This window comes from Bos taurus, chromosome 16, assembly GCF_002263795.3.
Source record: "Bos taurus isolate L1 Dominette 01449 registration number 42190680 breed Hereford chromosome 16, ARS-UCD2.0, whole genome shotgun sequence".
Lineage (NCBI taxonomy): Eukaryota > Metazoa > Chordata > Mammalia > Artiodactyla > Bovidae > Bos > Bos taurus.
In genome coordinates, this window is record NC_037343.1 from 51,034,930 (window position 1) to 51,052,090 (window position 17,161).

Consider the following 17,161-nt stretch of genomic DNA (forward strand, 5'->3'; position numbering starts at 1 on the left):
CAGTTGCCAAGCTTGTGATCAGGCAAGCTTAGGCCCAACTGCTGCCCTGCATACTGCCGGCTCTCCGTTTGTCTACTCTAGGGAGGGAAGGGAGCCAGGTCCCAGGCCAGGTCCCGTCCTGCATGTCCTGGGAGCCCGGGAACCGGGTCTGCCCCAATAGTCCACGATGTGCTGTCCTCTTATAGAATCCTTGGAGGCCCAGAGAAGCCGGCCATTCCAAGCTCCAAGTCTTGCGGGCCAGCTCCCTGCTAGGGGCTCCTGGAGGCCAGAACTTACCCCCCGCCTCTGCAGGTGAGAAAACAGGCACCAGTCCACTGCTATGCCGCCCTGGGGACATTTTTGCAGCCTCTCAGCTCATCTCTGTCCTCAGGGAGCAGAGAAGCAGGGGTTCTGGGTAGGGAGACATCTGGGGCTGGGTGCAGAGGCTCAGTGGGTGCCGGGGCTGGGTGGGTGCTGGGGCTGGGTGCTGGATGGGTGGGTGGGTGCCGGGGCCGCCCCAGCCACCTTGCTGCAAGGGCAAATTGGGCAGTGAGTTGTGCAGAGGCTCTCGACACACCCCAGTGGTGGTGTGTGGGGGTCCTCTCTCTAGTGTCCCCTGCACTCTCCCTCCCCACAAGGTGCGGGTGGTCTCCCTCAGGTCACTGGCTGAGGATGAGCTGCTGGGGGGCCCCAAAGGCTGCCTAGAAGCCCGGGCTGTCCGGCCAGTGGCGGAGGCACCTTTGGGTCCTACAGGGGAGGAGGGCGGCCAGCTGCATCATGAGAAACATGGCCCCACAGAGGCCAACCTGGGCTTGACAACTTGTTTCTCAGAGCCCATATCTGCCAAGAGGAGAGCGCTGCACCCATAAAAAAGGCCCCCTTCCTTGGATGTCAGGTCCCCACCCCACCCCGCAGGAGCAGTCATTCTGTGGTCCTTTGGGGCATGAACAGAGGCTGGCCCCAGGAAGAGAGGACCCAGCCAGGGATGCCAAGGCTGTGGAGAGGGTGGTTCCCATGAACACACAGGCCCAGGAGGGCAGTTGCCGCCCCAACCCTCTCTTGCTCAGACAACCCAAACAGCTTGGTCACCTGCTCATCCCATGACCCTCCGTGCTCGGAGTCTGAGGAGCCCCACGCCAGCTGCTCTCTCAGGATGCTGATGGGGTGCAGGGGGCCACCCTGTCTAGAAGTACCCCCAAGAGGTTTCCTGGAAGCCCCTGTGGTTGCTCCAGGCTGGTCAACCACCCCACCACCACCACCTCTGGGTAGAAGCATTTCCCACAGGTCCTGGAGATCGGCCCCGACATGAGGTGTGAGCTGGGTGGGCTCCCCTGGATGCCCCTTCCCGAGCAGGGGCAGGGACCACAGGGACACCATGGGTGACCAGCAGCCTCCAGGGATCTGAGGGGGCAGGTGGCATGTGGAGAGAATGAAGTTCATGGAGGCTTCTGGGGTCACCCTTAGATGGTCAGTCTGACGCCTCCAAGCAGGAAGCCAAGACCATCCGACACTGACTTTTCTTCTATTTGTGGTCGTGATATGAAGTCTCCTCTAAGCGGATTTAAAAAGAACTTTCAGGAAATAACCACGCAGCTGGTAAAAGTGAAAGTGTTAGTTGCTTAGTCGTGTCCAACTGTTTATGACCCCATGGACTATAGCCCGCCAGGCTCCTCTGTCCATGGGATCCTCAGACAAGAATACTGGAGTGGGCTGACAGTCCCTTCTGGAAGGGATCTTCCTGACACAGAGATTGAACCTGGGTCTCCTGTATTGCAAGTAGATTCTTTACCATCTGAGCCACCAAATATACTGACTACCAGAAAGTGGAGCTTCAAACAGGGAAGTGTGCCTGAGCTGGACCTGTGGGGGCTGGATGGAGGCCTTCCCTCCCTGCCTGCCACGTCCTTAGGGCCAGCCCCAGCTGGATCTCTCAACAGGGGACCTGAGAAGCCATGTTTTCCTTGCCCAGAAACGGCTTCCTGTTTCCCGTGCTCTCGCTCACAGTCACGGGCCATAGCCTCCCCCTTGCCTTGCTGGCCCCTCGCAGGCAGCTCAGCCCCCTGTTCAGTCTGTGTCCACAGCTCACAGCTGGAGCCAAGGGACAGCGGGCCAGGCTGCCCACCCTGCTGTCTGAGGCCCCCGGACCCCAGTCAGGGTAGGGGCAAGTAGGGCTGAGGGAAGATGCTCATATGTTCAGGGAGGAGATGTTAGGCAGAAGGAGTGACCTAGGGTTCTTGGAAAGAGAAGGGGTGAGGGTGGAGGGTGGAAGGTCAAGTTGGGGAGGTCAGCGGGGCCCGCAGGCCACGCATTTGTGGAACTCAGTTGCAATGGTCAGAAAACTGGTGTTCTACTATTTACACAAGAGGGGCTTTCCTGGCCTCTGTGACTGTGAAGTCCAAGGGTGGGCTTGCTTCAGACAAGTTGGATCCAGACACCTGGTGCAAATACTCTGGTAGGTTTCTTGCCTCTCTCCGGGGGTGGCTTCATCCACAGACCAGCTCTTCCCGAGACACCCTCCAGTCAGCAGCTGGATGTCTACCCTTGCCAAGGGAGCAACCACACTTTCTGTGAGGTTCAGCAAAGGCCTTCCGGCCAGGCGGATGGTCTGACTGGCCAGGTTGGGTGCTCTGCCAACACCTGGGTAAGGTGGGTGAACCCACCTAAAGGCCCACAGCCTGAGAGTGGAGAATGGAGGCCCCCAAAAGGAAAACGGAGGCACTGGCACTGGAAGGCAGAACAAACGTGGGGCAGGCAGGTGCTACCCGCCTAAGACACGGTGGGGGTGGGGGTGTTGGGTTTGGTTTCAGTTCACATGCTGGTTCCTCTCTGTCTGCTGACCCTCCCCTGTTCCCTGTGCCCAGCAGCCAGCCTCCATGTCTGCATAGCCCAGGCCCTGTCCTCTGGTCTCCAGTGGGAATGCTCAGGAAGCTGGTTCCAGCCAAAGCAGGGTCTCTTTGTGGGGAGGGAGCAATCATGATGGGTGGACAGTTGGTTAAAGACGGGCCCTCTGGTCTTTGCAGTCTTGCCCATTTGCCCTTTCTGGTGGGAGAGAGGCCACCGGTGCCACACTTGGCTACATGAGGGCTGTGGGTGCTGACCTTGACTTCTCCTCCCCTTCCCTTAGTGGGGAAAGAATGACAGAAGCTCCAGCTGCTCCTGCAGACTCCATGAGCTCCTGCTTCTGGGTTGGGGGCTGTCAGGTAGGGGCTCTGGCGAGGGGATCTCAGGGCTGGTGGATCCAGGATCTGAGAGGGGCCATCTCTGTGGGGCTAGGAGAAGGGACCCAGAATTCACCTACATTCCTCACAGGCTGTGGCTGGTGACAGACGGGGTTCCAGCCCCTCTGCAGAGCTGAGCCCTAGGACCGGGTCTTTGCAGAACTAGAGATGGTAACCCTGGTGGCCACTGGCAGGGACAGCTGCAGAGGTGGGTGTGGGGGCTGATGTGAGGTGAAGGGTGGATTTCTGGGGAGTTTGTTTGCTTTACCAGCCCAGAGCCCTCTGCTGGGAAGCAGGGCTTTGTCACACTTGCCCCCACCCCAAGCCTGCAGCAGCTCCTCATACCCTGGATAGGAGCAGAACATGCCCCTCCCCCAACACCTGCTCTTTGCCCAGACCATGCTCTGCAGAGTCAAGCCCAGACCGGGAAACAGCAGATCCCGCAACCCCATGCCTGGCCCATCCCTCCAGCCAGGAGCTGCCTGACCAGGAAGCTCAGCATTGGTGTGTGAGCCCCCAACCACAGAACAAGCTCAGGGCATGGGCACCAGACTCCCCAGGGACATCTGAGGTTGGATCTAACTGGACTTCTCCCCTCATCCCTGATCAGCTGGAAAAGCTCTGAACAGTCCTGTTTCCACCTGTCTCAGGTGTGGGCAGGTGAAGTGGTTACCTGGCGGCTCTCTGGCCCAGAGGACCATGGCCCCCTCTGACAACTAACCCCTCGGGCAGAGCAGTTGCAGCAGCCTTAGCTCCCACTGGAAACCCGGTGTGAGCAAGCTGGTCCAGGCCCCAGGAAGCTGAGGGTGAGGATGTGGGGGTCCCTGGGTCACTGTAACTTTCTGCCTTCCTGGGGGAGCTCCTGAGTCCCCCATGATGCCAGGCAAGAGGCTGAACCCAGCCCCATCCCCACCTGCAGAGGGAGAAGCCAGAGGCAGGGCCAGGGTGCCTCTCTCTAAACCCTCACCCCAACCCTACCCCAGTAGGTGTAGAGACCTGGGGAGACCCTGCTCTGGATCTGAAGGAGCCAGAGAGGCCTGGTGTTGAGGGGCAGGAGTGTTGGGCCTGGGTAGGGGGCCGCTAACCCCTAGCTTCAGGCTCCGGTTGAGGTCTTGCTATCCAGTGCTGACACAGAATTCTGCGGGATGACCAGGAAGTGGTGAGGGGGGTGGAAGTAGGATGCTCCATGGGCGGGTGCATGGAGAGCAAGGACTCAGTGAGTGCTGGAGACCACCTCGTCCCTCCCCTGTGTCCTCAGGTGAGAGCAGCACCTGGAAGGGGCTGCGAGGGGACCAGGGTCCACAGGACAGTGGCCAAGGACCCCTCCCTCTCGCTGCTCAGAGCTGTGCTCCCTGCACGTGAGGCGCTCCTGCTTCACATCCAGTCAGGTCAGGCAGGCTTGGCTAGGGGCCCCCTGGCCCTGAGAGGCATCCGGACCGACAGGGGCGGCTCCCGGTCTCTGGCCCATGCTGAAGACGGGAGTGGGGGAAGGTGTGTGCCCTTCCTTCCCAGGGTAGTAAGGTCCGCCCGCTGCATCCGGTGGGCTTGTGGAGGGTTCTTCCCTTTGTGCATTCCTGCTCTCTTCTCGGAGATCCAGAGGGCTGCCCCAGGGCCCTATCTGCGAGAAGCCGAGGGAAAAATTAGAGTGGTCCACCCTGTAGCTGCCTCTTTGGTGCAGAATGAATAGTTTTCAGATGAGGAAGCCTCTTCTCGCTGGCGCCCCTCCCAGGTCGGCGCAGTCCACCTCTCAAGGAGCAGAAGCCTGGGGTCGGGGGATGGGGGGGGCGTTTCCATCCTCACCCCTTCCAAGTTAGGGCATGTGGGACCCTTTCTTTGCCGGTCACCACCGTGGGTCTGGGATGAGGCGGCGTGAAGCCGCGCGCGCTCCAGACCTCTGGTTCTCCCTACCCAGAGTCACACCGCGTTCTCGCCGGGCATGGCCAAGGAGAGTCGCGGAGCTGCCCCCGTGGGCCACGACTCGAGACCCCAGTCTGCCAAAGCCACGGAAAAGCCCTAGAAAGGCCTGGCAGGGCGGGAAGTGGCAGGGCTCCGAAGGGCGCTCATACGGCGAGAGGCCAACAGGCACAGCGGCCTCGGCGCAGCTGGCCACAGCCGGCCCCCGCCCCACTCGCGCAGCCGCCCCCTCTCCTGCGAGATCCGATCTCCGGGTGGCTGCGGCCCAGCGAGGGTTAAGGGGGGCGGGACGTGGGGCGGCCCCGCCTCCGCCGCCGCGCCGGTCCGAGCGCGCACGGGGCGCGGGGGCGGGTCGGAGCGGGCGGCGGCGGAGGGCGCGGCGCGCTGGGCGAGCGCGGGGAGCGGTGGCGCGGCCCGCGTGACCCACCGCCCGCGCCCGTGCGCCCGCGAGCCCGCGCCCCGCCGCCGCCCGGCCCAGCCGCAGGATGCGCGCCCCGCCGCTGTTGCTGCTGCTGGCCGCCTGCGCGCCGCCGCCCTGCGCCACGGCCGCCCCGACGCCGCCGGGCTGGGAGCCGGCGGCCGACGCGCCCTGGTGTCCCTACAAGGTGCTGCCCGAGGGCCCCGAGGCGGGAGGCGGGCGCCTGTGCTTTCGCAGCCCCGCGCGCGGCTTCCGCTGCCAGGCGCCCGGCTGCGCAGCGCACGCCTCGGCCGGCCGCTCACTGCGCGCCAGCGTCCTGCGCAACCGCAGCGTGTTGCTGCAGTGGCGCCTGGGGCCAGCCGAGGCGCGCCGCGTGCGCGCCTTCGCGCTTAACTGCTCGTGGCGTGGCGCCTACACGCGCTTCCCATGCGAACGCGTGCTGCTCGGCGCCTCCTGCCGCGACTACCTGCTGCCCGATGTGCACGACGGCGTGCGCTATCGCCTTTGCCTGCAGCCACTGCCGCTGCGAGCCGAGCCGGCAGGCGCCCCGGAACCCGCCGCACCCGCCGAGTGTGTGGAGTTCGCCGCCGAGCCTGCCGGCATGCGGGAGATCGTGGTGGCCATGACGGCGGTGGGTGGTTCCATCTGCGTTATGCTCGTGGTCATCTGCCTGCTCGTGGCCTACATCACCGAGAACCTCATGCACCCGGCCTTCGGGCGCCCGGGCCTACGCAGGCAGCCCTGAAGCGCGAGGCACCTGCCCGCCCGGGCTCTACCTGCCCGACTAGGGCGCAGGAGGCCCCGAGCCCTCGGCCCGCTCTCCCCTCGTCGCTCCTGCTCCCTCTTTAGGACCTCCACACAGGGCCTTCTGGAGATGGATGGGGCACCGGCCCTTACCAGGGCCTGGAGTCACCGGACGACCTTCCCAGCCGAGCAGCTGACTCCCAGATTCCAGTTCGGGACTGGCCCTTGGGCCTGAGGAGAGGTGCCAGCCCTGTCCAGGGCTCTCCTCGCTCTCCAGAGGCCTTTGGCGGCGCCGTGAGACCACAGAGCCCCTTTTCAGAAGAGCCATCGGCAGCCCCTGGCCGTCACCCTGCGCCTCCAGCCCGTGCCGAGTTGGAAAAAAGCCAGGCTATCGTCATGGCTTGGTCACTGTGTACTTGACCAACTCAAGGGCCCTCGAGCCTGTCCCCTCCCCGCCCCGCCCCAGTGGGTTTAGGTAGCTTCGTGCCTTAGTATCTCGGGCCCATTGCGGGAGCCAGCCACCCGTCCAGTACTGTCGGAAAAGATCTGTGGCCCCGATGCTGGCAGCTTGTGTGTGCTTCTGGCTAAAGCCCCCTGGGGACCCTCCCTTCAAGCTTTGCAGGAGTGATTGGCCTGGGGAAGCAGGGTCCCGCGGCATTTCCTCGTTTGAGCATCTGACAGGCTGGAAGCCACGGCTTAGCTCAGCAGGCGGCCCAGCGTTCAGCTGTTGTATCCAGGGTGAGTGTCCCTGACCTTGGGGGGAAGCTGGTGCTTTGCCTGGGCTGGGTTCCTTCCCTTTCCTTTTGCGTTTCTGGAGAGGACTTTCCTCGGTGACGGGGCAGGTGGCTGGGAAGATGGGACTGGTCTGAAAGAACAGTGTTGTATGCAGAGGGCACAGGACAGATGCCAACCTTGCCCGGCTGGACCTGCCACTGTGGTCTGGATCCCAAGCCTCAACCACAGCATGACGGACAGTACCGTCCACCCCCTCCTAGAGCTGCTGGAGATGCTGCTGCCTGCCGGGCCCCTCCACCCTCTCACCATGGACTGAAGACCGGCCTTGCCCCTCTGTGGGCACCAACCACATGACAACGCTGGGCTCTGAGTGAGCCCCTGACTCTGGCCGTTCTGGACCTGGCACTTCTGGAGTCACTGTGGCTAACTCCTCCCCGCTCACCCCAGCAGCCACCAGTGACCCCCACACCAGCAGCCTGGCTGGTGCCCCCGAAATGCCCACTCCCTACCTCTCTGTCCTTGCTCTGCCCACCCCTGGTGTGGCACTGGCCAGGTGTGAGCCTGGTACCAGTGTCTAAATGTCCATCATTCTTAGACCAAAACCACTGTTTTGTGTACTTATTTGTGACAGGGGAGAGAAGGGGTAGGGTGAAAGTTGAGCCCCTTTTCCTGGCTCCTCAGGCATCAGTCAGTCCAGTGGTTGGCCCTGAACCCTTTGCCAGGTCACCTGGGGTCAGCACAGGCCAGGGGCACAGGCATGCTGCCCTTGCAGTTTGTGTCAGAGGAACAGGCGGCATGTCCCTGGCTGGCCTTTCCAGCCAGGGAGCTGGGGAAAGCGTCTTCTCCCTGCCTGCTCTGTTGGGTGGGGGCAGGGCGGCACTGCTGTGGTTAGAAAAAGCCCAGTCTCAGGGATGATCTACTCGAGCTAAGACAAGCTGCAATTAGACACCTCCAGCAGAGCCCCCTCCCTGGCCTGGGTCTCCCCACGTGGTGCTGGAGCTGGGGTAGGGGGCACAGGTCGCAAGCAGGGCTCCTCTGGCCCTTCCCCCACCCCACCCTGGGCCTCCCCCACCTAGGCTAGGGTGTCCTTGAGATTCTGCAGCTGGCGGTGACCCTTCTGAGCAAACAGCTGTGGGCGGGCCAGGCTCTAAGGAGTGACTCATCCCTGCCACCAGGGGGTGGGGGTGCAGTGCAGTGTCTAGACAGCCCTGGGAGTAGGAGGGGTTTTACTTCATCCTGGCTTCCTAGGGGCCTTCTGCATCCCTCTGCCACCTGTGAGGGCGCTCAGTTATCTTCCACAGGTGGGCAGTCCAGCCTCCAGCTCCTGTGTGCAGCCGGTTTCAGAGCTGGGGCCACCATGAAGTTGTTGGGAGGTCTGCCCTGGACCCTTCCCTCGCCCTGCACCCAATCTGGTCTGTGGCCCTGATTGAATTCATGTCAGGTAGAGCCTCAGGCCTGTCCTCCCAGCTGATTCTTCAGACTGGTCAGCCCTGACCTGCAGGCTTCTGCTTCAGAGATGACTTTGCAGGGCTCTGTTCAGGGGCTTCTTAGAGGCCCAGTGCCCAGCCCAGCACAGTGGTGGGGGAGCACAGGCTCTGGAAACAGCCTGGAGCTGGTGTTCAGGAAGAGCACTTCTGAAGCCTTGCCATCTCCGAAGCTGCGCCTTTCCCCAGTGGCCCCTCGGTCCTCCCCAGGGGGTGCAAGGGACACTCAGGCTTCTGCCCTACTGAGTCCCCAGTCCTCCATCCCCACCATGTCCTGGAGGAGCCTCCCTCTCCTTTCCCCCTGCCCTCTCTGACTCATGCAAGGCTGGTGGGGGCACACGCGTCTTCCCTGTGCCCTGGAGGTAGGGTCCTGATGGCTGTTCCTTGGTCAGGACTTCACCCTCCTCACTGGTGCCTGAAGGCAATTTGCCTAAGCTTGTGATTTTTCTGCTGTGGGGCAGAAAGAACTGTTCTGCTTCTGAAACACTGAAGGGTTGCCTGGCTGTAGGCCTGGCCTGGCCTTTAAAGAGCCACACACAGCCATCAGCGCCTCTGTCTCACCTGTGAAGTGGAAACAGTCATAGGAGCAGTCTCAGAGGCCTGTTTGGAGGCTTACGTGAGGTCAGCCACGCAGAGAAGAGTTAAGTGTCTGTGCTGTTACTGTCCATGCCATGACTGGACATGCGTCTGGGCCGAGATCCCCAGGGCTGCATGCATAGCCTGATTCTGCTCAGAATTCTGGGGTCCTTGAGATTCCGCTACCAAATGCACGCCCTCTGGTGCCCAGACCTGCCCCACAGCTTGTGTTCCACACTCAGCCAGCAGGAGGGATCAACAGTCGTTTTGTGAACACGTGCCCAATGCCCTGTGTGGCTGGCTCTGAGGCCCCGACAATGACACCTGTAGGCTAGATGCTTGCTTGCTTGCCTGCCTGCCTGCTCAGGCCCCTCCCCATGGCCCCCAGGCAGCTGCTTGCGCTGTTGGTCCACTGGATATTCTGGCCTCTGCTCTCTTAGGAGAAACCGGTTTCATCTGTGCTGGCCTGTGAGGACCTCATAAACCTGGGGGCTGATGAGCTAGGGGACACAAAAATGTGCAGACAGGATTGGGTGCAGTGGACAAAACATCCCTCCACAGGGGCAGGGTGTGGGGCCAGCGTTTCCCTAAGATCTCAGGATCAGTGGTCTGGGCTGTTGGATTTGGTCCAGAGGGACAGCCAGGGAGCCACTGGAGACCGGGGGGATGTGCAGTTTGGCCACTTCAGCTTAGAGAGTCCTGGACACTGACAGCTAGAGCCTCCTTCAGCCTCGCTGCAGCTTTTTGGGGACTGGGAATGTGTCCTCACTGAGCCAGCTGAGAGAGAAGGTAGCAGCCCCCTTCCAGGGAGGCGTCAGGCTGCACCTGACCTGAAGGCACGAGTCCAGGGGCCACGGGCAGTCTTCTTTCAAGGCCCCAGATTTCCCTCTCCTTTAGAGATGCACCTCAGACGGTAAAGCATCTGCCTATAATGTGAGACCTGGGTTCAATCCCTGGGTCGAGAAGATTCCCTGGAGAAGTAAATGGCAACCCACTCCAGTACTCTTGCCTGGAAAATCCCACGGACAGAGGAGCCTGGTAGGCTACAGTCCATGGGGTTGCAGAGTCGGACACGACTGAGCGACTTCACTTTCACTTTCATTTTAGAGATGCTAGCTCATTTCTACCTTGTATTGGCTGTCTTTTCAAATCTTCATTTTTTTCCAGTGGTCTGGAAATGTCCCCTTCATTTCTGATGCAGGGTGTTTTTTCAAAACTATCCTTTTCCTGTTTGGCTTACAATGAAACATTTGGTTTAAATGTCTGTTTTTTGGGCATGTCTTTCTGGTTTGTCTTCTCTATCTATAGGGATGTCAGCATGCTGCTTCTTTTTCCTTTTTTAAAAAATACTCGGCTGCGCTGGGTCTTAGTTTTCGCATGTGGAATCTTTAGTTACAGTATGTGATATCTAGTTCCCTGACCAGGGATTAAACTCAGGCCCCCTTGCACTGGGAATGCAGTCTTAGCCACTGGACCACCAGGGAAGCCCCTCTTATTTTCTTATGAGTCTGGATGTGAGTCAGTCACTGCTTTGTCCTTTTGGTCACATATAACAGAGCCAGGTTTCCCTCACTCTTAGGTGGGGAGTGGGCGGGCTGGGATGGTGTCTATAACATCCCAGCTCTGCTGTTAGCCATGTGTTAATTACATGGCCTCACACATCTGGGACCTGCCTTTCTCTTCCTCCCCAACTTTTATATGCACTCTCCTTCCTTTGCCCCGGTGTCTCTGTTCTGCTCAATTAGGATTCCAGTCTGGCAAATTCTCCCCATGCCTGTTCCCTTCCCTCCTGGAAACCACTCTGATCTTGTGCTGCTCATTTTTTTTTTTTTTTTTTTAACTCTACACCCTGAGATTTATCCATGCTGCAGAATGCACAAATATTTCATTTCTGTTCATTATGTGCAATTTCTAGTGTGTGTCCCTCAGGCTGACTTGTCCTCACCCCTGGAGGAACACGGGTGGCTGCCATGCTGATCACTGTGTCACCATGAAAACCCTTGTCCATACTCCTCAGGGACCTGTGTGAGGATTTTTCTAGGTGAGAGAACGTGGATCTTAGGGGTGTGCTTACCTAATTTCACCATTATCAGCTTGTTTTTAATGGCTAAAGCAGTGCAGAGAGGTTGTGACTTACTGATGTCTCACAAGTGCTCTGCACCACTGTGTTCTATCTCATGCTCATCTGTCAGTGCCACAGCAGGAACTGGATTTGAGTCTGTTCTGCTCACTGGAGAGGCTGCCGACCACTTCCCAGTCCTATTGGCTGTTTGAGTCTCCCCTCAGATGAACTGCTCATTCACGTTCTTGTACAACTTTCCATCACTATGGCTTTTCCCCCTTGGTTTTCAAGAGCTCTGCAAATACCCAGTTCTGCCCAATGGGACTTTCTGAAATTGTGAAGATGTGCTTTATCTGTGCTGTCTTAGTGTCCTGGGGCTGCCCCAACAAAATCTCAAACTGGGTGTCTCAGAACAGGAATTTGTCCTCTCACAGTTCTGGAGGCTAGAGACCTGAAACCTTTTGTGAGTCTCACTGTACTATTGAGAGAGACCAATACTACTACTCACTGTATTATTGCTCACCTTAATCCGTTATAATTTGATTGCATCTGCAAAGACCCTTTTTAAAAAACTGTTATTTTTTGTTGTGTTGGGTTTTTGTTGCTGTATGTGGGCTTTCTTTAGTCGTGGCGAGCAGGGCTAGGTCCATGGGCTTCTCATTGCAATGGCTTCTCTGGTTGCAGAGCAGGGGCTCTAGGGCGCTCCAGCTTCACTAGCAGTAACCCACAGGCTTAGCTGTCCTTTGGCATATGGAATCTCCCCAGATCAGGGATTAAACCCATGTCCCCTGCATTGGCACGTGGATTTTTAACCACTAGATGGTTAAACCCATTTGGACACCAGGGAAATCCAAAGACCCCTATTTTCAAATAAGGGCACATCCACAGATAACAGGAGTTAGGGCATCAACTTATTCTTTTGAGGAACACAATTCAATCACAGTGGTCACTAGTCAGTAGTAAGTCACTAATAAGTCATTGTGGATACTGTGGTTAGTGTAACTGAGAAATTGCATTGTAAGTTTTAATTAAGTGTTAAGTTTAAATATCCATATATGTTTATGTACTGAACAGCATAGTTCTAGATACATACCCTTGACCATTTAGCTGTCACAAATATTTTCTCCTATACTGTTAACATTGTCAGTAGTGTCCTTTGTTGAAAACATAACCTTAATTTTGATGACATCAGACCTTTTTCCCCTGTAAGTTGTATGTATTTTTTTGGTCTTAAGCAATTCTTGCATACCCAAAGAATACGTAAGTGGTCCCCATAAAATATTTCTTTCAACTGGCTTTATGACTTTACTTTTTTTATGTCTTTAGTTGCCTAGAGGGCATCTTTGTATATGGTGTGAGGTAGGGATCCAACATTTTATATCAGTACCCCAATCTGGTCTGCAGAAACAATCTATCCTTTTCTAGTATGTGGATAGCCCCACATCACATACCACATCCCGGCACATGCATGGGTCTCTTTACAGGCATTGATCTGATTATCTTTTCCTATTGTCATCCTCTATTAGTCTTACCATTATGATCTTAACATCTGTAGGATGAGTTTCCACATTTCACTCTCTTTAAAATGGATTTAGTGAGACTTATGATTCCTACTTATGATTCTGGAAAAGGTCAGTTTTCATTCCAATCCCAAAGAAAGGCAATGCCAAAGAATGCTCAAACTACCGCACAATTGCATTCATCTCACATGCTAGTAAAGTAATGCTCAAAATTCTCCAAGCCAGGCTTTAGCGATATGTGAACGGTGAACTTCCTGATGTTCAAGCTGGTTTTAGAAAAGGCAGAGGAACCAGAGATCAAATTGCCAACATCCACTGGATCATGGAAAAAGCAAGAGAGTTCCAGAAAAACATCTATTTCTGCTTTATTGACTATGCCAAAGCCTTTGACTATGTGGATCACAATAAACAATGAAAGAGATGGGAATACCAGAACACCTGATCTGCCTCCTGAGAAATTTGTATGCAGATCAGGAAGCAACAGTTAGAACTGGACATGGAACAACAGACTGGTTCCAAATAGGAAAAGGAGTTCGTCAAGGCTGTATATTGTCACCCTGTTTATTTAACTTATATGCAGAGTACACCATGAGAAACGCTGGACTGGAAGAAACACAAGCTGGAATTAAGATTGTCAGGAGAAATAGCAATAACCTCAGATATGCAGATGACACCACCCTTATGGCAGAAAGTGAAGAGGAACTAAAAAGCCTCTTGATGAAAGTGAAAGTGGAGAGTGAAAAAGTTGGCTTAAAGCTCAACATTCAGAAAACGAAGATCATGGCATCCGGTCCCACCACTTCATGGGAAATAGATGGGGAAACAGTGGAAACAGTGTCAGACTTTATTTTTCTGGGCTCCAAAATCACTATAGATGGTGACTGCAGCCATGAAATTAAAAGACGCTTACTCCTTGGAAGGAAAGTTATGACCCACCTAGATAGCATATTCAAAAGCAGAGACATTACTTTGCCAACAAAGGTTCGTCTAGTCAAGGCTATGGTTTTTCCTGTGGTCATGTATGGATGTGAGAGTTGGACTGTGAAGAAGGCTGAGTGCCGAAGAATCGATGCTTTTGAACTGTGGTGTTGGAGAAGACTCTTGAGAGTCCCTTGGACTGCAAGGAGATCCAACCAGTCCATTCTGAAGGAGATCAGCCCTGGGATTTCTTTGGAAGGAATGATGCTGAAGCTGAAACTCCAGTACTTTGGCCACCTCATGTGAAGAGTTGACTCATTGGAAAAGACTCTGATGCTGGGAGGGATTGGGGGCAAGAGGAGAAGGGGACGACAGAGGATGAGATGGCTGGATGGCATCACTGACTCGATGGATGTGAGTCTCAGTGAACTCTGGGAGTTGGTGATGGACGGGGAGGCCTGGCGTGCTGCGGTTCATGGGGTCGAAAAGAGTCGGACACGACTGAGCGACTGATCTGATCTGATGATTCCGGCCAAAATGAAGTAACAGGGATCAGAATTACTCTTTCACCTGAAGCAACTAAAAAACCATACAAAATATGTGAAAACAGTTCTAAATACATTGGCTGCAATGAAGGGCCATGACCCCTAATGAGAAAGGAAAGAGATGAACTGTGAAAGAGAGTTCTGTGACTGTTCCAGCTTACTGTCTGGAGGACTTTCAGGATGCAGAGCACAGAGGAGAGACTCAGGCAGAGTCAAGTACTGTCCTGACTTGAGTGGACGGCTCTGGGAGGCCAAGGTGGCTGGAGACTGAGGGGCAGAAATTGGAAGGAAGAGGACGTGAAGATCTGTAGCTTAGGACTGACTAGTGTGTGTGAGGGAATCACTGGGCCAAGAAAGGTAGCAACAAATGGAATCAGAGGCAAAATTCCTGAGTTCAAGCAGGGCCAGGAGCAGTGTCGCTAACAACTAGCCAGAGTGCCAACCCACCCACTGGGGACACTGATTCCATGTAGATCAGTTGCTGGAGGCTGCCCCATAGCTCACTGATATTCTGTTCATTTTTTCTGTTTCATTTATACTTTCTATCGGTATATCTTCTATTTAATACCCTTCTCTTCTTTAATCTCTAATCTACCATTAATCCCATCAGTATATTTTTCATAGCAGATACTTTAGTGCAATCTATAAAAGAACAAATTGATAAATTATACTTTATCGAACTTAACTTTTGACTTTGAAAGATACTGATCAGAGAACAAGACAGACTGCAAGGAGAAAACATCTATAAATCACATATCTGGAAAATATATATACACACTTAACTGGGGATCCCCAAGTAGATTAGTGTGAAGAATCTGCCTGCAATGCAGGAGACACAAGAAACCCTGGTTCAGTCCCTGGGTTGGGAAGGTCCCCTGGAGAAGGGCATGGCAACCCACTCCAGTATTCTTGCCTGGAGAATCCTGTGGACAGAGGAGCCTGGCGGGCTACAGTCCATAGGGCTGCAAAGAGTTGGACATAACTAAAGCGACTGAGCACACAGCACAACTTAATTACAACACAGTGTTAAATGCACAAATGATTTGGACACCTCATCAAAGATGACATAGCAACAGCAAATAAGCACCTGAAACTATGCTTCATTTCATTAGTAATTAGGTAAATATACATTAAAAACACATTGAGATACCATGAGACATCAGCTATTAAAAACATTTAAAACTGAAAAGATTAATCACATCAAATGCTGGCAAGGATGTGGAGAAACTGGAACACTGCTTGTGGAATGTAAAATAGTACATCCGCTTTGCCAACAATTTGGCAGCAGTTCCTTAAGAAGTTAAACACACATTTGAACATGTGATCTAATCATCCTGTGCTCAAGCATTAACTGAAGAGATATGAAAGAATATGTCCATATGAAGTTTCATTCTTGGATGTTCACAGCAGCCTTAACTGTAGTAGCTAGAAGCTGGAAACAACCCAAGTGTCCATCAAGAGGTGAACGGATAAATGAAATGGGGAACACCCATACACTGGAATACTTCTCAGCAACAGAAATGAACCAACTATTTATATGTGCAAGATTATTGGTGAATCTCAAAATGAATATGCTGAGTGACAGAAATCAGACTGCCACCCACACAAAAAAAAAAGACAGCACATACTCTATGATTCCATTTATGTAAAATTCTAGAAAATACAAACTAATCTATACAACAGGAAACAGCTCAGTGGTCACCTGATGAGATGGGGGGCAGGTGGAGGGGAGCCCAAGGAGGAATTACAAAGAGGTATAAGCAATTGTTGAGGGTGATACATGTTACCATTGTATTTGTTTTTTGACATACAGGACCTTCCCCCACCAGGGACAGAACCTATGTCCCCTGTTGTGGAAGCAGAATCTTAACCAATGGACTGCCAGTGAAGCCTGTTGTTACTACTGGCGCATGGATGTACACATGTCCGAACTCTCAAACTCTACCCTCTAAATGTCTAGTTATATGTCATTAAATTGTCTTATTTATCCATCTCAGGTTGTTCTATATTCTCCAGCTCTTGAGGAATTAATTATCCTGCTTGATGAATATGCAAGTTACCTTGTGGGAGCTCACCCTGCTTTCAGTCTTTTATTGGTAATACTTGCTCATGGACTGTTCTTTGTCCCGTGTGACCCTGGTGATGGATATGTCCTAAGGGAACATTGGGTCCTGTTTATACTGGAGCCCTGGGGATTCCAATGGTCCAAGACTAAGTATATTTTTTATTTCAGCTTGGGGTTCCCATGCCACGAACGTATAAAATTAAACCTCAAAGAGATGCTGGTAGCCTAAGCACAGACAGTGCACAGAGCGCTCTGTCACCCACCTGGGCACCTTCCCCCTCAGGTATCTGCTAGATGAGCAATTGGTGAGTGTCTCCAGAGGAATGATATTTCTAAATACACTGGGCATACGCAACACAGCCATCTTGGCTGAAAAAGGAGGCCCTAACCCTTTTGAGCTCAGAGTCTGTGAAAGCAGTGGGAAAGAGATGCACAGAGTGCTAAAAACTGTACAGAGCCTTAAGAGCAAGTTGAGGGTGCTACTGGGAGCATAGAAAGGCCAGGGGGAGAAGACATGACGAGGGTGAGCTTTCCTGAAGCCCGTGACATCTGTCTGCAACTCTTAGGGCCTGGACTAAGACCTGAGGTATGAAGTTGCCTTATGCAGAGGTAAAAAAGGTAACGGACAAGCAGTTTTCAGCTGGTAGTCCCCTAAGTTCTAAACAGGAAGCTGGGAAATGTGAGGTAGGTGAGCTCAGTACTGCACTGGGATGGTCAGACCATAATGTCTTTGAATTACATTGGGAAAGCACATGGGGGGGGGGGGGTGTTGTTTTCAAAATGTAAACAGCACTATTATTTGTGGTGGGTGTAAGAGAAATACATGTTCAACATAAACTACGAAGTCAAGGGTGCTTTATTCAAAGTACCCATAACCCTACTGCCCCCGTTCTCACTGCCTCAGTGCTCTGTCCTCCTAGACTTATGCTATACGTACATTTAAATACATAGAGAGCAGAGGAGCCCTCCTTCCTCCTGATTCG

General features: G+C 54.3%; 1 protein-coding gene across 2 annotated transcripts; it reads left to right on the plus strand.

The window, feature by feature from the left end:
• The first annotated feature begins 5,460 nt into the window (after positions 1–5,460).
• Positions 5,461–12,426, plus strand: FNDC10 (fibronectin type III domain containing 10). Of its 2 annotated transcripts, none has more exons than XM_024976807.2 (2): positions 5,461–7,011; positions 7,163–12,426. In XM_024976807.2, exon 1 carries the CDS (start codon positions 5,597–5,599, stop codon positions 6,272–6,274), a length of 678 nt encoding a protein of 225 aa, XP_024832575.1. In that variant the 5' UTR covers positions 5,461–5,596; the 3' UTR covers positions 6,275–7,011; positions 7,163–12,426. The 2 variants fall into 2 exon arrangements, with proteins under 2 accessions (XP_024832575.1, XP_024832576.1); XM_024976808.2 differs by having other exon boundaries at positions 7,269–12,426.
• Positions 12,427–17,161: the final 4,735 nt, after the last annotated feature.